At 38.0% G+C, this 23,834-nt stretch overlaps 1 protein-coding gene across 2 annotated transcripts; it reads left to right on the top strand.

Annotated features, from left to right (window-relative positions):
- The first annotated feature begins 43 nt into the window (after positions 1 to 43).
- Positions 44 to 23,634, top strand: ptpreb (protein tyrosine phosphatase receptor type Eb). 2 transcript variants are annotated; one of them, XM_026926007.3, is made up of 21 exons: positions 44 to 216; positions 5,758 to 5,926; positions 8,479 to 8,550; positions 8,663 to 8,759; positions 9,307 to 9,380; positions 9,786 to 9,919; positions 10,035 to 10,125; positions 10,221 to 10,297; positions 10,386 to 10,422; positions 12,561 to 12,658; positions 12,771 to 12,890; positions 13,082 to 13,245; positions 17,048 to 17,183; positions 17,276 to 17,425; positions 17,595 to 17,688; positions 18,026 to 18,102; positions 18,464 to 18,598; positions 18,783 to 18,908; positions 19,342 to 19,493; positions 19,829 to 19,964; positions 20,152 to 23,634. In XM_026926007.3, exons 3-21 carry the CDS (start codon positions 8,481 to 8,483, stop codon positions 20,224 to 20,226), a joined length of 2,043 nt encoding a protein of 680 aa, XP_026781808.3. In that variant the 5' UTR covers positions 44 to 216; positions 5,758 to 5,926; positions 8,479 to 8,480; the 3' UTR covers positions 20,227 to 23,634. The 2 variants fall into 2 exon arrangements, with proteins under 2 accessions (XP_026781808.3, XP_026781809.3); XM_026926008.3 differs by lacking the exons at positions 44 to 216; positions 5,758 to 5,926; positions 8,479 to 8,550; positions 8,663 to 8,759 and adding an exon at positions 8,898 to 9,211.
- Positions 23,635 to 23,834: the final 200 nt, after the last annotated feature.

Below are 23,834 nucleotides of genomic sequence, written 5' to 3'. Positions count from 1 at the left end.
GAATGTATTGTGCGCGCGCGAGGTTAGTTTGAATGAGCAGACGTTCAGGTGGCTGCTGGTGCGCGCGCTCTACGCTACAGAGTGACGCAGCGGAAGCACCGGCGCGTGCAGCGGACCATAACAGGCGCAAAGGAAGGAAAAAAAAATATCATCGATTCAGAGCCCTGGATTTTTCTATTACACCGAGGACTTCCGTTGGTGGGGAAAGCCGTAACGGTAAGATGGCAGGAAATGCTTTTTTATCATGTGTAATTGTGAGATATTATGAGATATTATTATTATTATTATTATCGTTGCCTGTCTCACTGTGGCCGCGCGCGGAGACAGGAACATGCTCATCACTTCATTCAGAACAGGCCTCGCGACGTTTTTGCTGTGAAACACGCGCACGTGAGGGATACGTGATTAAAATCGGTTAGCATGTAACGCTGTTTTCTCTTTCTCTCAGACACAAGCTGCGCTCTTCACACCAGCCCAAAGGTCTGTGTGTCGGTACAGCACAAGTTCATTTCTCATTTCACTCATTTTCCATCACCGGTTTTCTTCACACACACACCTTTAAAAACAAGCTGCGCTCACACACACACACACACACACACACGCGCGCATCTGTCTTACTATCCTTGTGAGGACCATTAGAATAAACAGGAATGCAGCTAATTAGGCCTAATGGTATGCTAACTCTCACTCAAATCTTAACCCCAGAAACCCAAAGGAAACATTTTAGCTTTTAGAGTTTATTTATTTATTTATTTATTTATTAGCTGCAGTTTATGTTAAAAAAAAGCTGCAGTTTTTCTAATGGGGACTAGCCAAATGTTCCTACAGTATCAAATCTGTCAAATTTTTCTGTCCTTGTTGGGATATTTGGCTCTCACTAAGATATAAACACACACACACACACACACACACACACACACACACACACACACACATATCTGTCTTACTATCCTTGTGAGGACCATTAGCATAAACAGGAATGCAGCTAATTAGGCCTAATGCTATGCTAACTCTCACTCAAATCTTAACCTCAGAAACCCAAAGGAAACATTTATAGCTTTTAGATATACATATTTCTTTTAATAAAAGCTGCAGTTTTTGTTAAAAAAAAAAAAAGCTACAGTTTTTCTCATAGGGACTAGCCAAATGTCTCTGCAGTGTCAAATCTGTCAAATTTTTCTCCCCTTGTTGGGATATTTGGCTGTCACTAAGACTGCAGAGTAGAGTGTGTACCAAATAATATGTCAAAACTGTAGTCACTCTTTTACTCTTTTTACACATGATGCATATTTTCAGTGTGTGTGAGAGAGGGAGAGGGAGAGATTTATTGCTTTATGGGGCCAAAAAGAAGAAAGAAAAGATTTCCTTTTGGTTACTGAGGTTAAGGTTAGGGTCTGATATGAGTGTAGCATTGTCTACATAAATGAATACACAAGTAAATGGAAATGTCTGACAAAGCTAAAAATTTATTTAGTATTGTATTTTTAAATATTCTACTCATGGTATCATATCATTCCAGGTCATATGCTTGTGTTTAGGCACATAAGCATCAGTTATGGCAATGGCAGCCAACTGTATGTAGGTTTTAAAGCCGTTCAGGATCTGAGGCAAAAAAATAAAAAAAAATCCCAAATGCCAATCATGTGCATCATTTCTACACACTGAAGGTGGTCCAACTGTAAGTTCTTGTCCATATCATGACTGAGATTATGGCTCATAAAGAATAAGATAAATAAATAGATACAGTGGATATAAAAAGTCTACACACCCCTGTTAAAATGGCAGGTTTTTGTCATGTGAATAAATGAAACAGATAAATCATGTCAGATCTTTTCCACCTTTAATGTGCTTCAGCAACCAACAAATTTCAAGGGAAAAACAAATAGAAATGTTTTATGGGGAAAAAAGTGAAAAACCTACAATAACCTGGTTGCATAAGTGTGCGCACCCCTTAACTACTACCTTGTTAAACCACCTTTTGCTTGTAATCCAGCTGTCCGTCTTTTTTTGGTAAGAGTCTACTAAATGAACACATCTTGATTTGGCATTTTTATTGCACTCGTCCTTGCAAAAATGCTCCAGATCTATCAAATTGCACAAGGGGATCTCTGGTGCACAGCCCTCTTTAAGTCATTCCACATGTTTTTGATAAGATTTAGATCTGGGCTCTGACTCAGCCTTTCCAAATCGTTGATCTTCTTCTTCTGAAGCCATTCCTTTGTTGACTTGGATTTGTGCTTTGGGTGGTTGTCGTGTTAGAAGGTGGAATTTTTCTTCCTGGTTGCTATGTCACATTAAAGGTGGACATGATTTTTTTTTTACCCCACAAAAACCTGTAACAGGGGTGTGTAGACTTTCTATATCCAGACAATAACATACTGTGTGTGTGAGAGAGAGTTATGAGTTTAGTGTGAAGGAGCATTTGAAATTTGTGCATCAAATTTCAGTGATAGGATTGTGACAGTATAAAAACTGCTCTCATGAAACCAGTTAATCATTAAAAAAAAAAAAAACCTACAGCTTGACAAAATGCTATGGATGTTATATACTATCATTATTCACAGCCATGAAAAACAATTTAAACATTCTATATAATCCATTAAGTGCTGAATGACCTTCTATTTAATTTTTAGTAGATTTTCGCATTACCTCAAAACATTACATTTTGTTTTAAAAAAAAAAGTGTCACTTTTGGAGATTAGTAAAAATGAGCAAAATGATTATACCTTTAGAGTTTCACATCTTGCAAGTAAATATGCCAGGTGGGAAAACAGAAAGGAGACGTTTTTTTTTTTTTTTTTTGGCATGGATATAAAGCACACATTCGGCATTTGTCCTCAGCTTTGTGTTGTCAGTGGGTCAACAGTGTGCACTGCAGTAAGATAATGACAGTGATGTGTGTCCTTGTCAACATCAGTAGCTATACAAACACATCACATCAGAGTGTGGCGTTGGCTTTAATAATCAGTAACACAGTACGGTAGCCTCGTGCACTTAAATGAATAAAATGAATAAAAAATGCTTTTTCTAGCCATTGAATATTAAAGGTACAATAGTCAATAGTGATCATTTCTTCCTAGTGTACGTAATGCAGAAAATTATGTAGAAATGATTTTTAAAAAATAGCCATTGTCTCAGAACAAGTGTATTACATAGCTGGAAAAAACAAAACAAAACGCAGTTTAGAAACTTCCGGTCTGGAATGATTGTTTATATTTTGTTTGGCCTCTTGTCAGTCTTCTAGCTAAATGAGTGGAAATGGGGCGGGCTCAATGAGTAAAAAAATCATTCAGATCTTATTCATCTCTACCCGTTTATCCATTAGAGACCTTCCCTCCCCCTTACAAATCTTACCTAATGCACCTTTAAAAAATGAGAATTTCTAAATATTTCAGAAGTCAAGAGATGTTAGAGCAGTAGTAAAAAAATTTTAAGTTAAATATACCATAGGCAGTGCTGCAGCTGTAATTGTTTCTAAAATGACCCGGTTGGCTCTGATCTTTTTCCCCTAGTGTGGGATACGGAAGCTGAATTGTTCAGCCTTGTAAGTAAAAGGACGGGAGATTAATCATGCAACTTTTTCATCAAATCCTGCTCAGGGTGAATACGAGATTTGCAAATGTAACATCTATAAATTATCAGGAGGATCCATTGCCTGTTTATCCTGATTGCCTTGATCCATAGGGCCAAAATCAATAGACACACTCTTTACTAGACATGCCATTTCACTGTTTAGACTGTCGAGGCACCGATCTGATACTGAGCATCTGAGGCTGATGGTACTTCATATTTAATGTATTGGAAGGAAGGGAAGTTTTAAAATGAATAAAACTTCACACATAGTTTCATATTCACATAATTATCCAATAAGTAATTATCCAAAAGCAATCTGAAGTGCAGTATGGTTATAGTGCGTGAGTTTATTCCTATGTTCATTCCTCTTAGCTGTTTGGTTTGGAAATTAAGATTAACACAGTCAAAGCAAAGATATGCAATAGATACAGCTCAGGGTGTCAGGGGTGCTTAGTCATTATATTATTGCTGTGTCTTGGCAGTGAAAGTGATATTTCAGTGTAAGGAAAAATTCATGATTTATCAAATCCGTACATGCAGTCAGGTCCAGAAATATTTGGACATTGATGAAATTATTGCTGTTTTAGCTGTCTAACACAGTATATTGGAGTGGAAATTAAATAATGAATATGAGCTCAAAGTGCAGCTTTAATTTGAGGGCACGTATTTACATCCAAATTGGTTGAACGGTGTAGGACGTGTACAGCACTTTTATATGTGGTCCTCTTTTTTTTAATAGACCAAAAATAATTGGAAACTGCTCAGTTGTTTCATGGCCAGGTGTGTGTAATTCCCTCATTATTTCACTTATAAGTAATCAGATAAAAGGCCTAGAGTTGATTTCAAGTGTGGCGTTTGCGTTTGGAATCTGTTGCTGTTAACTCTCAATATGTAGTACAAACAGCTGTCACTGCCAATGAAGCAAGCAATCATTAGGCTGAAAAATCAAAACAAACTCATCAGAGAGATAGCAAAAATGGCAACTACTGTATTTGGTACATTCTTAAAAAGAAAGAATGTGCTGGTGAGCTCAGGAACACCTAAAGGCCTGGAAGACCATGGAAAACAACTGTGGTAGATGACAGAAGAATTCTTTGGCCAGATGAAGAACACCCTCCAGGGCTCCCAAGTGGTGCAACCTATTGTTCACCCTATTGTCCAGAGATTTCACGTTCAAATCCTGATGATGCCATGGCCATTTGTGGCCAGGAGTCGAAAAGAGGGCAGAGTTGCCCAAGCTCTTAGGGTGGGAGGGACGGTGCACTCTTTTCCCTATAAATCACAGTGAATCATGGGCATCTGTGAGCTGATAACTTGAAAAAAAAAGAACCTCCAGGAGGAAGGGGTATCTGTGTCAAAGTCAACAATCAAGAGAAGATGTCACCAATACAGACAGTTTATTACAAGATGTAAGCCATTGAGAAGACTCAAAGACAAGAAGACCAGATTAGAGTTTGTCTGAAAATGCTTGTACTGTTCTGGAACCGTTCCTAAGCTGTGGAGTTTCTGTGCATGTTCTCCTTGTTTCCTTCAAACCTCCCAAAAACATGGCAGTAAATGGATTGGCTAAGACTAGCTGTGTGTGAATGTGTTGACATGCTGCTTTATTTATATGAATTAATGTCTTAGGCCGGTTATCCTGCGATACTATCTAATAGCAATAATAGCACAAATACAAAGAATCTTTAATTAATACAGTTAATGTGTTTTTTTGTGTGAAGTACAATCTTATCATAGACACAGTCTTGACTGACAGGTTCTCTCATATAATCGTATTTTGTTTGACCAGGTCAGGAACTTAAAATAACTTGAACTGACAGACAACAAACACAGACATTGAGGTTGAGGAGTTTAATTGAGTTTAATCATATTTTGAATAAACATACTAATAATCATATTGTAAGTAGGAATGATCCATTAACACATTAAAAGATTTTAACCTGTATATGCTTAAAATCTAGGCATTCACTATGTATACAGTCATGGAAACATTTTCCAAATTATTAGAAGTGTATCTTAAATATGTATTTGGTCAATAATACTGAGTGTATGTGGCTCAGATTTGGTCTATGTTTCTAATAAACACTTGATGAGAGCACTTAACCTCCGTGTCCTCATGTAGATGCTGCCAAGCAGTGATAAAAGCAGCGATCCTGTCTTCTTTCTCCATCTCCTTTCTCTCAGAGAGGTCACCACCTATGGCTATCATATCTGTTGTGGCCAGGACGATGTCTTTTATTATCCTGAAGTAAACAAGAAAGAAGAAAAGTGATTGAAAAGCTATGAAGCTAGAAGACATTTTGGACTAGTGTCCATAAAGAAGCAAAGTGAGCAGCTGGCTTGGACTACATCTGTAAGTATAGTTTGTGTATGTGAGTGCTTGTGTGTGTATTAGAGTAAATGTGTGCATGTTGGCTGGATTATGTAATCTGAAAAAATCTGGAACTTAGTAAACAGAGTAGGATACATTCATATTATGCCTAATCAGAGTACAGGCTACAATAATCAGCTTAACAAAAACGTGTGATGAGAGGGCTTATGGCAGAGCCTGCTTCTGGTTTTTTTTTTTTTTTTTTGATCTTATTAGAGAAACTGTTGATTTGAAATGAAGTGCATAAAATGCAAAATCAGGAAATTCCATATACCGCATGTGCTGTAGCTACTGTTAACACTCAGCATTAGCAATGAAAAGTATACGTTTCTATCAGGGTTGCCAGATCATGTCTCACATCTGATCTAAATACAAGTTGGATTGTTCTTGTGCTGTATATTATTTAGTTTAGATTTGGCTTCAGTTTGAGGAGGTGTGTTAATCCTTAAATATGGATTCAATTAAAAGAGATTTAATTGTCATTTTTACATTGGGATGTGGGGGAGACAGTGCCACATCCCAATTCCTCTCAGCTTGAGCCGTTTCCTTCTCTGGATGGACATTCGAAAATGAAAATCAGACTCATTCATGAGCAAGTTACCAGGAATCTTATAATTGTTTAAAGTGTGTCATGACTGAATAGCACTTGTTCCCAAAATTGAAATTAAGCAACGGCTTATTCAATTCAATTCAATTTTATTTGCATAGTGTTTTTAACAATGGACATTGTCACAAAGCAGCTTTACAGAAATAAATGGATTCAAAAAAATATATTGTAAATACGTGAATTTATCCCTAATGAGCAAGCCAGAGGCGACGGTGGCAAGGAAAAACTCCGAGACAATATGAGGAAGAAACCTTTAGAGGAACCGGACTCAAAAGGGAACCCATCCTCATCTGGGTGCAATGGATAGTGCAATTATAAATAAATCCCTTCTATAACTGTGTACTATATGGACAAATAGTGAAATTGTGCAGCCAGTAAATTCATCACAGTTTTCGCAAGAGGTCCGACTGGTTAAAATCTATCCACTGTCCACTGATGGAGTCCTGAGTATGAAGGTGCTTGTGGCAACTGCAGCCCCAAAGCCACTACAGCAATCGCAGTCCGAAGCCATTACAGTACAGTACAGCTCCCCATATGTGATCCCCAAGCCATCTCCACAGCCCCCAGGTGGCACCATCCCCAGCAATCCAAACCGTTCTTCAGGCCGTCCATATGGGGCCACCCCCAGCAGCAGCGAGCGAACTCAACCGATGAGATCTCCAACCAGAAGTAGGGCATCAGGATGGGTCAGGCAGATCCTTATCAGGTCTGGGCCGCTCCTTTACTCTGGCCTGGTAGTATTTCATTTATTACTTTGACTCAGTGCTGTCTCAGTGATGAGGTCTAAATCCTGACACTTTATAACCCTGACACGATTCCTTTGCAGGAATGAGCTCAGCTGATGAACTACAACATTTTCTAGGATCGTGATCGAGATGAAAAAGTGGTCTGATTTTGGCCTATAGCTTGAAAATGTGCATGGGTTAAGTCAGGTTCCTTAATGAATGGTTTAATAACTTTGAAAGTTTAAAAGATTTAGATACAGAGCCAATGCTAAGGGAGGAGATTATTATTTTTTATCTTTTTCCACCTTTAATGTGATATAGCAACTAATGACGTTCTAGTGAGGGCGGCTTACTATTACTAGTGCTGTTGCCTCACACCACTACGGTTGGGGGTTCGAGTTCTGCGTCTGCTCTGCGTGTGTGTTGCTTGCATGTTCTCCCAATGCTTTGGGGTTTTCCTCCGGGTCCTCCGATTTCCTCCCCAGTCCAAATACATGCATTGTAAGCTGATTCTAGATTGTCCGTGATGTGTGTGTGATTGTGCCCTGCCATGGGTTGGCGCCCAGAGTACCCTGGGATAGGCTCCAGGCTCCCCCAAGACCCTGTGTAGGAAAATTCAAGTGAAAAACAAATAGGCATGTTTTAGGGGAAAAAAGAGAAAAAGAAAAAAAATTGTGAGAGATTGATTAAATGTGCAAAATGATCTAAAGCACATTTATTCTTGCTTAAATAATACATAACTATTAAATTCCATTCAGATTCAACTTCTGGCTTTAACCAGCTTCAACACAGCTGCACATGTTTGGCCCGCATGGCACGATCAGCCTGGAATAACAGGGATAATTTAGCACTTACACAGACCCAAGCATGCCAGTACTAACAATAAGTGAATACATGCATTTCATATATGCACCTGCTTTTATACATTCCTTAATTTTACAAAGTGGTAGGTTCTGACCTAGTTTTCCTGGCTGGAGTTTTGCCCATAACATCATAGCTACTACTTATAACACAGGAATATGTGATATGCCTCAGGAGACCGGCTAGGAATAGCTCAATCAAATTAAGGGATAATTTTAGAGAAATTGAATTAATTTAACCTCTTTGCATAAAAAAATGAGTTTATTAGTTGTTACTACCTTGTCTTATGAATTGTGCTATTACTCAGTTTCTTTACAGTGTCTGCTCTTCTCTTCTTCCAGTCATGATGGTCCTGTTTCTGGTGGCAACACATCTTATATTAAACAGCTCCTCACATGCGAACTGGACTGCAGGTCGGTTCAGTCTGAGTTCTTCGGTTTTGCTGAGGCCTACTTGGTCGAGTTGTGTTAAACATGCTTGTGTTTTTTTTTATTTATTTATTTATTTTTTTGTTCTTCTTCTCAGAGCCTCCTGCTCCTCAGGGTTCTCACATCCTACCCGCTGCTCTTGTCATTTCTCTCCTTCTCATCATCTTCATCCTCCTCACAGTCTACCTGCTCAGGTAAGGAACACGCACACATCCATAGTTACATTTGTTGCCTGATTGATTACTGATGATGTACAATTATGTACATTAACATAAATAATGATGATTAAAATATGTGTCACTTACAAATGAAATATCTTGCTGACCGTACATCCAAATTTGGGATTTCATTTTGGATCAGTTAACACAGATGATGAACTGAAATCCCAAACCCCAACTTATGTTCTTTATACTTCAATATGTGCTACTTTACCTGGCACTCTAAAGAGCAATCAGCTCTGTTGTGTGTATATATTGTGCGTGCGTGTGTGTGTGTATGTGTGTGTGTGGCCTTTCCCAGCAAGTCTAACAGCTGTCTGTGAAATAAATGTAAAAGCAGTTGTTCTAGCTGGTCATAGGGTCTTTAGGTCTCAGCTGCTGTGTTGAAGCAGAACTCTGTCTCCCATGAGAAAGAACAGCTTTAAATGGTGTGGTCTTTTAACCATTGTTCTCAATTACTAAAATATTGTTAATATGATCTGATCTGTTTGATTATTAATTTTTACTTTTCCTGGTTGATAAGGTTCAGACACCAAAGGAAGGATCTTGTCACTTCGGTTGACAAAAAGCTACCCAATGGCTTCCTGGAGGACCAAGGTAAAGCAAAATCTCAGTTTTTTTTTTACGTGCTGATGATAACTTGCATAGAGGCAAGATGTACATGAGGAGGCGTAGTGCAAAACATGACTTGATGCAGACTCAACATTGTAATGTGCATTTTATAATATGTCTGAGAAGTCAAAAAAAAATTGTGCCTAGAAGTGCTCACTAAATGCAGTCTGTGGGAGGCACAAATTGCTGTTTAAAGCCATTGTAAAATGGGGAAGTTGGTCAAAAAGAGCTATCACAAATTTCAGGACCTAAAAGGAAATGCAAGTTCAGAAAGGAAGAGATAAATGTGTTAATAAGTGAAGTTCATATTAAATGAAGACTCTCATGTCAAGTAAACGGAGTGGATAATAGAAACGGATTATATATCTTCTCTATCTCTGTCTCTCTCAGAACAAACAGTGGTGCTCCTCCCCAGATCTCCCTCTCCGTCCAAGCATTACTTCCCTATCCCACTGGACTCTCTGGAGGAGGAGTACCGCCTGCGCATGGCAGACGATGGCAAGCTGTTCAGAGAGGAATTTAATGTATGAACACACTCTCCAGCTCTCTCTCTCTTTTTTCCTCCTTCCTCAATCTGCAACTCCCTTTCATCTCCGCAATACTTTCATTAACTTACATTAGTCACCTTTTTATTCACAGTCTTTGCCGTGCGGGTTTGGCCGTGGCACGTTTGAGGAAGCTAGCAGAGAGGAGAACAGAGAAAAGAACAGATATCCAAACATACTGCCCTGTAAGTACTAACCAGACACAAATGAATGGAAGCACGCAACAGTATTGGATTCTGTATAAAAACAGAGATATAAATCTGTGTGTTCTCCTGAACAGATGATCACTCCAGAGTGTTGCTGTCACATATAGACACCCGTATGTGCTCAGACTACATTAATGCCTCGTACATAGATGTGAGTAATTTCTTCCTGCTCTGTACTACAATTGAATGGTATAAGTAGTTGGATAGACCGACTAATATATGCACATATTTTTGTTTAGGGTTACAAAGAAAAGAACAAATTCATTGCTACTCAAGGTAAGCTTGGAACTGTGGTTGTTTTTTCAGTGTTGGAAATAGTTTTGTTCATACGTTGTCTTTGTTTGTCAGTTTTGGCATCAAAATTTGAGGTTTTTTTTCTGGCAAAGCTATGTGATATAGTCAAAATTCTGTCAAATTTTAGTACTGGAGCTCATTTGCTGTTCATATGACCCAAAAGTAGGAGAGCTCTGTGACCCTGCACTCCCCACCGACTTAACCCCTCTAAGTTGTAAGAAGCAGGTGAACGTTACAGCAACTTAACCCCAGGTCATAAGAAGCAGGTGAACATGATATTTTTAGCACCTCAGGAACATGGCTTGTAACTCACTCACGTACTCACTCACATTTATCAGGCTAAAGATTTTCCATAAGGTGTTGAAAACGGACTGTTTGCACTCTACAGGGCATGAGCATATTAAATGAGTTTGTCTTCCCTCCAAAAAAAAAAAAAATCCACCCTGCACACACAGATCTCACACAAGTCTCTGAATAGTGCTTAAGTCTGTTGTTAGGTCTGAGGTCTGAATACCAATGTGCAGAATTTTGGTATTTGGATAAAATATCTAACTGTGATTTTTTCTAATCAATATTGTGATTCGAATTGTAATTATTTTCTAATAAATCCAGTCCCAGGCCTGTATTAGTGGTTTACATATCTACAAGACATAATTACAATCTCGTTCTTCATCAAAAGATCCTTGGGGTCCTCAAATGACATGCAGAGAGCAACAACAACAACTGCAGCATTTATTTATCAATTGTTAGTAGGTGAATTTTTTTTATGTTTTTTTTTTTTTTTTTTTTTTTTTGAGAGATAGTAACTTTTTATTGTTTTTTTTTTTTGTTTGTTTGTTTTAAATATAATTATTGGAATAAGCCTAGTTTGAGAGCTACCAGAGTCCCCTGCTGAGAACCAGACACTCCTCTTAGCCATGCCCCCGTTTACTAATTACTGAATTACTGAAAGATTTTTTTTTGCCAAACTGTCATGAAGAGGAAACTAACAGAACAGACTGGATGTAAAGCAGCCAAAAGAAGAAAAGAACTCTGATTGTTGAGTTTTGTTGTCTCTCTATTATTAAGCCTGTTTTATCTGTACCAATCTGCCAGTGATAAGATAACTATTATAAATAAAGTGCACAGCATATAAAAATAAAAAGTGTGCTCAATGACTTTCTGTGCAACTCAGTAGCATGAATGAAAAAAGTTAAATTGAAATAAATTGGAGGTCTTTATGCGATGCATCTGGTTGTGAACTGGCCTTTAGTATTAAAGAAAACGTTTGTTCAGCGTTGTGTAAATCAGAGCTTCTGTCATATGGAGTGACACTTTGTCTATGATGTTTTTATGCTGAAGTTGGTTTGTAATATTGCATCACTAAGTTAGCATGAGTGCTCATGTTTGCAGAGTACCTGTTTTTGAAGAATGCATTTATTATCTCTGAAAAATGCAAAGTGCTGTTTCTTTTGAGTACCAACATGTCCACTTGACCTTGGCTCTCACTCACTTGCTCAGATAAAGCACTCATAACTCATAACTCACCTGTGCTTTGTTGTCATGCACAGCACACATGTTTATTGCCAGCTTCTGACTGGTCATCTAAAGGGAGCTTGTTGCATTGGGTATAATTTTCCCTTGTAAAACTTAAGAGGACACTCAAATTAAGAAGGCTATTCGCTATTAATTACTTTCGATTTCGATATAAAACCGGTAAATCGTTCCATCTGACTCCTCACTACGTATGCATGACTCAACTCACCCAGCTCAACCTAGAACAAAAAAAAATATGGCATGCTTCAACACACCTGGTTAAACTCTGAAGTCTAGAAAGTATTTTTAGAGTGTTTTGAAACCGCAAGGTAGTGCTGTGGCCTCTTAAATGCAAATCCTCTAGCTTGAGTCGAACAGCATGCAGTTCTAGTGAATAACTACAGCTACTGTTCAGTGTAAGTGACCTTTCTTCTGAAGGTTTCAAAAGTTATCAAGATTATAACACAAGAACAGTCACCCACACTTACACCACATGTAGATCAGAAGAGCAATGTTTCCAGCAATGTTTACTCTCAGTAGCATCATTTATATCTTTCTGTTGGAAATCTTTTAAAAAAGTTTCAGTTTTCCCTGTGTGTGTGCAGGTCCGAAACCAGAGACCGTGGCTGATTTCTGGAGAATGGTTTGGGAGCACAAATCTGCCACCATAGTCATGTTGACTAACCTACGGGAGAGAAAAGAGGTAAAACCCGTAAATACAGCATACACTGTCCTTTTTGAGCATGAGTTTGCTGTGGGAATGTAGGAATGCTTGTGAGGTGTAAATGGTTAAGTGCATCTGCATGTGTTCGTAGGAAAAATGCTGTCAGTACTGGCCAGAGCAGGGCTGCTGGCTGTATGGATGTGTGAGGGTGTCTGTGGAGGATGTCACGGTGCTGGTGGACTACACTATCAGAAAGTTCTGTGTGCAATATGTAAGTCTCAAATAAACAAATGAATAAATAAAGAATACAGAATTGCACATGTATACAATACATGGCTTTTAGGCTTTTAAATAGAGTAATTTGTGTATGTTTGTTGTGTATATATGTATATAAATGTAGTTTTTACATATAAATGATATGCACATGTTAAAGCAGTTGCTGATGTTCTGTGTGGATTTTAGCAAGCTCCAGAAGGCTGCAGATCCCCGAGGTTGGTCACCCAGCTCCACTTCACCAGCTGGCCTGATTTTGGTGTGCCACTCTCCCCTATTGGTATGCTCAAGTTTCTTAAGAAAGTCAGGAGTGTCAATCCAGTGCACGCAGGACCCATAATAGTTCACTGCAGGTAACGGTGACCACCAATCTGAACATAATTCATCTGAATGTAAACATAAATTTGCATTTACAGAAACTAATAAAGGCATTTCTGTGGCATTTCACACTGACACTGTGGACCAGATGTAATGATGCAGCACAAAAACGTGATTTGATGCAGACTCAATATATGCTTGTATTCCTACGGCTGTAGCTCATCATACAATCTGGGCAGTCTGGGCAGTAAATGCCCTCTGCTTGGGCAGAATATTGCAGTCTAAAAGCCGCTGTGAATTCGGGGAAATGAAAAAAAAGTAGTGAGAATTTGAAAGTATAGATTTTTCAGAAGTGAAAACAAATAAAAATCATATAGATAAGGTATAGATAATGTGTAAAAATTGTATATGATTAAAAGTGGAAGTATCCAGCCAAAAATGTACTCAATTGAAAGTAAAAAAAGGTTTACATTTAAATGTACTCAGGTGTTACATTTATGGTATTTCCTAGGAATTATATAGAATTTTGCTGTCTGGAATATCGCAGTACAAAAAACTGGCGAGACGAATTTAGCTCCTTTGAGCTGTATCGTGATATTTCCTTGCACCAGAGGTAGTAGCACACGGAGCATGAAGTTTGCGAGTTGGAACCTAACTGCCTTGAAGCATGCTCAGTAAAGCTAATCAGAAGGAAGCACTATGGCACGTGTCACATGTATCTGAAGGCAGTGATTGTAAACCCTGTATATACGTGCACTCTGGTTTCTCCATCAGTAGTGCATCTACTTCTCATCTACTTCTTTTTTTTTTTACAATACAATTTATTGATATTACAGTGGTCCAATTTGTTGTCATTATATAATATATATTAAAATTTAATATTTTATTTGTGTCAATATTGTCTCATGTCAGTATCATCTCGTATCAGTGTCGTCTTGTGAATCCTGTAGTGTCTCATGCTAAGCCTAGCTAATGCCTAGCTAATTTGTGTTAGTTACTGGAATCGATGCTAGTCAAACCCGGCATTAGCAAAGAAAACAGGCTCCTTGGTTAAATATACTCTAATGAACGTTAGCAAATTTGCAAAATTTACCTCAGCATGCTTTTTCAAATTAGATGACGATCATGCTTCAAGCATATTGAAAAATTTGACTGAGGGTTGACTGAGGGCTGCTCCTCTTCAAGTCTGAATAGCGTACAGTCGTTGGCTGGATGAGAGAAGAAGAGATCTCAGATTTGTAAAAGTACTAAGTTCTAAATAAAAACATAAGGTATAATAAAAAGAATTAAATTAAAAGTGCTAATATTCAGTTTCAATAACACTCAAGTATAACATCAGAAAATAATACTTAAGTATAGTAACAAAGTACAATTAATCAAGTATTTTCCACCCCTAGAAATGATTTGGCATAGATCTGTCAGAAAGGTTGGGACTATGACCAGGGTTGCCAGATATGTGACAAACAGTAGCCCAAGCATTATGAATGCAAAACTACCCCGAATCTGTGGACAAAAAATCTGCACTGGTAGTTCAACTGTAGACTAGTTTTGCCCAAAAAAGACACACCTGGCAACATTGGCCAGGGGTAAGATACACTTTGTCCCCTCATCTTGCTATGTGAGTGGCACATAAATGGCAAGTTTAGGCTCATATAGCAGTTTAGCTCATAATGTGCAATGTTTTTGGCCAGAATATGGCCTAACTGCACCAAAATCTGGCCTTTGTGCTTTGGACATTTAACATTCACTATGCCATGGACCATAGTATAAAAATACAGAGACATCATCTGAAATCTATTTAATTCAGTCACTCATGAAAAGAAACACAAGGAAGGCATTCTGCTGCAGATCACACCCTACATTTAACACCCTGGCTGGAGCAAGTGGATGGACTTTAACATTCTTGTTTCTTGTTGCTACTTTTACGTGTCAAGGAACTGGATGGCTGTTCCTGAGAAAATTCAGCAGCCTATTATTTCCATCAATATGTACCCTAGGTTTTCTCACAACAAATCAATCACACTTCTGGTAATTTAATCCAGTGATTGTCAGGTAGTGCTGGGCTTCTGGTTTTATTTTCTTAAGCTTTACATACTACTGCCATCCTGTGGAGAGATAGAGAATTGACCTTGCACAGGTTTTATAAAAGCAAAGCACCTCGGTTCTCCTCACAGACATTTGGACTAAATACCAGGTACCACGGTGTATAGAAGTAAAACATTAATTATTTTTACTTAAGACTTTGTCATAAGAAGACCAGCCTGTAACAGCTTGTTCTAGCTTTGTTTTTTGTTAGCTCTTATCTAACATAAGCTATATGTCCGAAAGTATGTTGACACCCGACCATCATACCTATATGTGCGAATTCCAAAACCATGGGCATTAGCATGAAGTTGGTCCCCCTTTTACTTTTATAATAACTTCCACTCCTCTGGGAAGGCTTTACACTAAATTTGGAGCATGGCTGTGAGGATTTGGAGGCCTGGAGTGCAGTCGGCGTTCCAGTTCATCCCAAAAGTGTTTGGTGGGCTTGAGGTCAGGGTTCTGTGCTGACCACTCGAGGTCTTCCACACCAACCTTGGCAAACCAAGTCGCTGTGGTGCTCTCTTTGTGCACAGGAGCATTGTCATACTGGAACACGTTTGGGCCCTCTAGTTCCAGTGAAGGTAAATCCTAATGCTACAGCAAACAAAGACATTCTAGACAATTGTGTGTTTACAACTTTGTAGCAACAGAAGGAACACATATGGGTGTGATGGTCAGGTGTCCACAAACTTTTGACCATATAGTGTAACATAGCATACTTAACAAAATGAAATTTAAAAAAAAAACAAATAACATTAATTAAATCTGGTTTTATTGTCCTACTTGATATTGTAAATAGCATATTTCTTTTTTTAAAATCACTTTGAGTCATTATGTATAAGTTAGGTCTCATGATTAATAGTTTCAGCTGGTGGTTATGGGAAAGAAAACAAGACCTGTCATTTCAATTGCTGTTTGCTTCACATGTGGTAGACGGCCCAGAATTACAAATTGCACCTTAAACCCTGGAATTGCGCTCAGGATAAATGTAGAAGTGTTTGACTGCTTTGGACAGAATTGACAAATTTTGTGCGACTGCCTGTGTGCTCAGCTGTTTAAAGAGGAAGAAGGAATCATATGGAGGTGTTAACACTTGGCAGCAGGAATAACCCAGTATACTGACTCATCACAGTCCTGCACTGTCGCTTTAAATGTCATTCATCTCTGGTTTCTTTTACAAGCATTGCTGAACTGACACTTTTTTACTAAATTCATTCTAGTTGTAGCTTTGGACCCTGTGTGTGTGACCCTGTAATGTATTACTGTCATGTTAAATGTTTCTATGTTTTAGTATTTATGCTCTACCGCCCATCTGTGTACTCACCCCCGCTGTTTCCCATAGCTGCTTCCTGCATGCTTCTCATTCCTACTGCACTTTATTTATGTCCTGTCAGCACTGTGTATGTCAGTCATGTACCTTGCACCTTGGGTCCAGGAGAAACATTATTTCGTCTCAATGTGTACTGTGATGACAGTAAAGATCTACTTGAAATACCTCAAAGTTAAAGCTCTGTGAAGAGATTCTGACCGCATTTAAAACACACAAATCCTCACTAGTCCCATCTTACTGTTCTGTTATTTATCATAAAGCAAATTATTCTTTATAAGTATATAAGTAATTTCTGAGAGGTTTCTGTTTTCACTTCACAATACAAACAAATCTAGTTCCAGAAGAGAATCCAGTTCTGAAGTGATCCGTTCTAAAGATGTTATAAGCTCAATCATTTCTTTAATTCTTTCCTAAATCTCTAGCGCTGGGGTTGGAAGGACCGGGACATTCATTGTGATCGATGCCATGATGAATATGATGCATGCCGAGGGCAGAGTGGACGTCTTCAACTTTGTGTCCCGAATCCGAAACCAGCGCTGCCAGCTTGTACAGACAGACGTAAGACTTCATTCTGTCTAAAAGTTTCAAATCTTTTTCACCATTATGCTTTATCTCTGAGAACCCCTCCTCTCATGCTCGTACTCCTGCAGATGCAGTACTCGTTTATTTATCAAGCTTTGCTGGAGCATTACCTGTATGGTGACACTGAGTTGGATGTTTCCTCACTGGAGGGCCACCTGCACAGACTCCACAGTACTCACATACACATGGACAGAGTGGGGCTCGAAGAGGAGTTCAGAGTAATAAGACTTTTATCAAAAATGTTTTTTTTTAGGCTGTTGTGAATTTGATCTGATCTTAAAGGTACACTCATTGGTTTTTGATGGAAGGCACAGTATGTTCTCCAGACCTTATGTAATTTGCCTTATTATTATTATTATTATTATTATTTTTTTTTTTTTTTTACAGAAACTGACTAATGTTCGAATTATGAAGGAAAACATGAGAACCGGGAATCTGTCGGCTAACATGAGGAAGAACCGCGTACTGCAGATTATTCCGTGTAAGGAAATTATTTTACACTACTGTTATTTTACACTCTGACAATAGTCCCAAGCTGCTAAGCAAATATTTCCATACTGTATTCATGTAGTCCAATGTGTACACAGATGAGGAGGGGAAATGCAGTGATTTCTGCATGACAGTTGTATTAACGTCGTATACCTTGTTTTACGCCTCTATATGACTTTGGCATGTTGTTTTCTGCTATCAAATTACTTTGCCTTCTTTTTAAGGTTGTTAATCTTTAATATAATATCATCTTTTAATTATTGAGCCCTTATTAAATATTATGTAGTTAATATTGCATTATTTGATCTGATTTGACATCTGTTTTCCAGATGATTTCAACAGGGTAATATTATCTGTGAAAAGAGGTCAAGAATTCACAGATTACATAAATGCATCTTTTATAGACGTAAGTATCTTTTTACATCTTGTAGTGTTGGATATATTATGAACCCAGTGTCATGGACATGCAAGCTGACTGGTTATATTTAACACAGTAGACTCGTTAAACTGTCAACTGAGTGTTTATAGTGAAAGTAGCATTTACATGATATTACCAAATATAATACAGTAGTATAATACTGACATCTGTATGAGAATATAGTTGTACTTTTATGTCAGTTACAGTTAGCATGCATTCTTTCTTTCATTCACTTTCTTTCCACTCTTCTTGGTGCGCTGGCATGGTGTCATTTACATACTGATGCATATTATTTCATAATAAACCACAAAAAACTGTGCATTTACTTACATTTGTGTACTGTGTGTAGGGTTACAGGCAAAAGGATTACTTCATAGCTACCCAGGGCCCATTAGCACACACTGTGCAGGACTTCTGGCGCATGGTTTGGGAATGGAAGTGTCACTCTATCGTAATGCTAACTGAGCTAAAGGAGAGAGAACAGGTACTCAGCATTAAACTATTACAATAGCAAAGTCACTCTGTGCCTGTGGAGTCACTGCTGCTCTGCATCCCAGACTGCATGCTTTCTTTCTCATTCATGTAGCAAAATTGCATAACTTTTTTATAACCAATGAAACAGACTTATACAGACTTAGATATTTGGACCTGTCTCTTTCTGATTGCAGGAGAAATGTGTGCGCTACTGGCCTGCGGAGGGCAACATTTCGTTCGGAGAATACAACGTGGAGTTGAAAAGAGACACACTTTACGAGATGTTTAGCCTCCGAGATTTGCTGCTGACGTACACACCGGCGAGTTATACTTACCTGCTAGTTTTTCCTTACACTTGCACCCTGCCATGAATTATGGGTCATTCTACTTTTAATCCAAGAGACAGGAAAATAAACTGCAGAAGTGGGGGAAAATTTTCTGTAGGATCAATTTATATCTATATTATTCTAAGCTATAGTATAGTATATTATGAATGCATTACAATGTCACTGATGGGTGACAAATTAAAGGAAAATTAAGTGTCTTAATAAGGTGCTGGACCACCTAATGCCTCTAGAACAGCTTTAGTGTGATTGGCAGCAATTATATAAATCTCCGGAGCTGTCCTGGTGGGATGAACACCATTCTTCCAAAAGATATTCCCTCAGATGTTGTTTTGATGATGGTGATGGAGAGCAGAGCATCAGTCCAGATATACACATTACATATAATTAATATAATATGTGTTTTTAGGAGAAGCAGTCTCGTCTGGTCAGACATTTTCACTTCCATGGCTGGCCAGAGATTGGAATCCCATCAGATGGAAAAGGAATGATTGATCTGATTGCTGCAGTGCAGAAACAACAACAGCAATCTGGCAACCACCCCATAGTGGTGCACTGCAGGTACAAATACACGTCTGCTCACACACTCAAGCTGCAAAATGATACGAGGGATAAAAGGTCAGAATAAAAGTGAACGAGTATCCTTGCTGGCTTGGCATATGACTGCTTGGGGAAAAATACCATTATTTTAACACTATTTTTATAACACTTTTCTGTCAGGCTATCACAGAATATTTAATGTTGGCTTTCTAGAAAGATACACTTTTAAATCTTTTCCACTCAGTCACATTGAACACACAGACTTTCACCCTGTAATCTTCTACATTGTTATATAGTACACACACAGCTCAGAGCGCACATCACAATAGTTACCACGTGTGTCTTGGTTTAATCAGTGCTGGTGCAGGCCGGACTGGAACGTTCATTGCCCTCAGTAACATTCTGGAGCGGGTTAAAGCTGAGGGCTTACTGGACGTGTTCCAGACTGTGAAGAGTTTACGCACCCAGAGACCACACATGGTCCAAACTGTGGTAAGAATCTCTTACACGCAAGTACTTGTGGAAGATTTGTGGAAAAATAAACACCATACTAGCTCCTGTCACTCATGTCCAAGGATTAAGAAAAGTCTTAAATGTTGTAGCCTTAACTATGTTAGATTAATACTTACTTAATATTTCAAGTGATGATATACTAATATGTAATTTTTTTTTCTTTCAGGAACAGTATGACTTCTGCTACAAAGTGGTACAGGATTTTGTAGATATCTTCTCCGACTATGCTAATTTCAAATAATGAATTTTCCTTTCATGACTTCAGATAAAACATTCAAGTTTGTTCTGCATTCAGTCCGACGAAACTCTTGCTATGGGTTCACAATACTCTATGCACTTGATCTTTCTCTTAAATGTTTTTTTTTTTTTTTTTTTTTGGTACATAAGCAAGTCCTCACTTGTGTAACCACATGAAGACGATATAAAGCATTTGCATTTAGATTGATTGTTGTATCTTTGTACTTTGTTAAATACTGAAATTGTTTTATTTATATATTTTGGGTACAGGGCTGAATGAGAACATTTTTAGATAATCACGATATATTTTTGTTTGTACATTGCACGCTACTACTTTTATGTTATTATTATTATTATTATTATTATTATTTAAAAGGAAGTGGGTGTTAAGAATATATTGTATGTCTTATTTTGTAAAATCTGTTTTAAAGTGCTATTCTGTAAGATAAGTCCATTTAACAAGTATTGACTTGCAGTTAAAAATATTAAGTTATTTGACAAAAAAGGGGCATTTGAAAATTAATTTTGGTGAAATTCTGATTTGGAATTAATTCCAGCCACATATTCTTGTCATTATATATAGAAAAAAAGATATAAAACACAAGTTCCATAATCACAATTCAGTTTCAGTGGCAAGCCTAGAAGACAAGTTGAATTCAGGTATGCTTGTTAAATGGCCATCGACGTTACGCTGGACTTTCTGCTGCCGAAAGGGGAGCCATTGCAACCAAGCAGACCCCACTATATTTATATTTGATTTGGGGGTACATTTGCTGTGACCAGATGTCCTTGTAAAAGGCATTTGACTGTGATTACAGTAGATAAAGTGTAGACATTATAATAGAAAACGTTATTAGACTTTTTATAATTACAGCAAAACTGTGGTACTCGAGGGTGGGATGGTTCCTCAAGACCACAGTGTTGCAGATCTGCTGTAATGTAAATGTATCTGCCAGTGTTAATCTCGGAGCCTTTTAGATATTTTCAGAAGTATAGGAACAGAAAGGGAAGTCTTATAACACTCTTTGTAGATACACAGTTCATTTTGGATTTACTTTGCTTTTAGATGCCTGAGGCGAATTCTAAAGAATCAGACGGCTACTTGCTTATAGATAGATGTTAAATCCTGGCGAAAGTTTTAGATGAAATTATTGGTCATGTCATGGTGATGGTGGTGATTGCAGATTTAAAGTCTGGGCAAATGGGTTGATTATTCCACCCACTCCATATTCTGTTTTAATTTGAATGAGCAGTAATTGAATGGTAGGCTGCCTGGAGAATATTAACTACATTATACATAGCTAATTATCTAATTGCCTTAGCATGTGAGAGAATGGAGAAGAAAGGTCACAAGAAATTGGCACAGACTTGACAAATGGCAAGAAGAGGTGTGCAGCAGCCTTATATAGTACAATGTCCTCTAAACTATCAAATTCAAAATTGCTTTTCTGTTGTTTAATCAAGCAGCTTGGAACTGCAACAATAGTAAATCAAGTATGAAGCAAAAGTAAAGCATGTCATCTTTTATTTCTTTGTGGTTATTGGTCAGATGTATACTGTTGAAATGTGTCTGTCTGACAAAGCTTTATACAGGACTGAATTTAGCTTCAGTCTTCACTTTGGTGTCTGTCTTTTGGAGTCTATAGTCCTAAAATAAGATACAGATACAAAGCAAATACTGGTTCATTACCAAAAGGACAAAAACTCACCGCAAAATTAAGACCATGAATTAATTTAAAACATGGAATAATGCTGTTGGACTGAGAAGGACAGAGAAATGATGAGCGTTACGACAAAGATTAATACAAGCAGAGACGAAATCAAACACAATCAATGGTCCAGCTGAGATTATAATACCGGTCACTGGCTTATGTTCTTGAATCATCATAAAGTGTTCTTCAGTTGCCTTAAAATCTTTATGTAGAACTTTACAGTAGAAGGCTTTACTTTTAGAAAAGGGCCGTTAATAATAATGAATTGTCTTTTTCCAAGACTCCATGTCCTTTTTATGATCTGAGTGATTTCTCCCACATACTACTTAAGCATCGACTGTTGCCCTGGTCTTATTTACTCAGATTGGACTGCACTGTAAGATACAAACCTGTCCTTAGCATTACATGTCAACTAATCAATTTGCCCAAATACTGAATATTGCACAGATTATAAAAATGACACAGAGTAGAGGTGTATCTACAGGCCAAGAAGAAGGGCCTCAGGTATTGAGGGAGGCAGCTCCAATATCACTTCAATCTGTGGAAATCGATGTCAAATGTCATAATGTGGGACACACTCTAAAACCTGTATAGCACCACTTCAGGAAATCCCACTAAATAGTCAGCACTAATTCATTAGAATGCAAGTGAGTGTGATTAAATGAATGCAGGTATGGTACTATCAAACTGAAACTGGCTATAACCATCAAAAAAAAAGAAAGGAAACGAAAAGGAGGATTCACAACCACATTAAATGATTAATATAATGATTCAAAAAATATAATGTTTGGCAGCTTGCTTGGCAGAATTTGGTATTTTCCCAGCAATATCACAATTTGTCTTTTCTTGTCAGCTTTTTAGAGCATATACAGTATGATAGAGAGAAAAGTTGCTGACAGAATTTACACTATATGTTCAAAAGTATGTGGACACCTGACCATTACACCCATATGTGAGTCTTCCCCAAACTGTTGCCACAAACTTTGAAGCACACTATTGTATAGAATGTTTTTGTATACTGTAACATTACAATTTCCCTTCATTGGAACTGTGAGGCCCAAACATGTTCCAGCATGACAATGCCCCTGAGCACAAAGCGAGCTCCATGAAGACGTGGTTCGTCAAGGATGGAGTGGAAGAACTCGAGTGTCCTGCACAGAGCCCTGACCTCATCCCCACTGAACACCTTTTGAATAAACTGAAATGCTGAATGCACCCCAGGCCTCCTTGCCCAACATCACTAATGCTCTTGTGGCTGAATGGGCACAAACCCCCACAGCCACGCCCCATAATCTAGTGGAAAGCCTTCCCAGAAGAGTGGAGGTTATTATAACAGCAGAAGGGGGCTAAATCTAGAATGAGATGTTCAACAAGCATATAGAGGTGTGATGGTCAGGTGTCCACAACCTTTTGGCCGTATAGTGTAGCAGAGCGTAGGCCACAGGTTCCCAGCCCTGGCTCTGGAGTTCCCCATCGTGCACATTTTGGTGTTTTCCCAGCTTCAGTACAGTTAATACAAAACAACATCTCCACAGGCCATGATAACTTATTGCAGCAAAATTGAAACAAAGAAGTGTTGTTACAGGTCTGTACATATTATTAAAATACATAATTACTTTACATAATTATTTTGATGCTTTATGGATAATTTACTGATTATTTAGCTTGTTACAAGATAAACACATGAATACAAGATGAAAACATAATTCCAAAATGTTATTAGCCACAGAATACACTTTTAATTAAACTGATTGTTTAAACAGATTCAGTGGCAAATAGTGAATGAATGAATGAATGTTCAGTCTGATTTTGTAATATTAAAAAGCAAAAACAAATGTACAAACTATCAAGCTATTTTATAACAATTGCCTGATTTACACACTTAACACACTTCTGTGTC

The sequence above is a fragment of the Pangasianodon hypophthalmus genome, chromosome 10 (assembly GCF_027358585.1).
Source record: "Pangasianodon hypophthalmus isolate fPanHyp1 chromosome 10, fPanHyp1.pri, whole genome shotgun sequence".
NCBI classification, from domain to species: domain Eukaryota; kingdom Metazoa; phylum Chordata; class Actinopteri; order Siluriformes; family Pangasiidae; genus Pangasianodon; species Pangasianodon hypophthalmus.
Note: the sequence above shows the minus strand (reverse complement) of the source record. Positions and strands in the feature narration are given on the sequence as shown.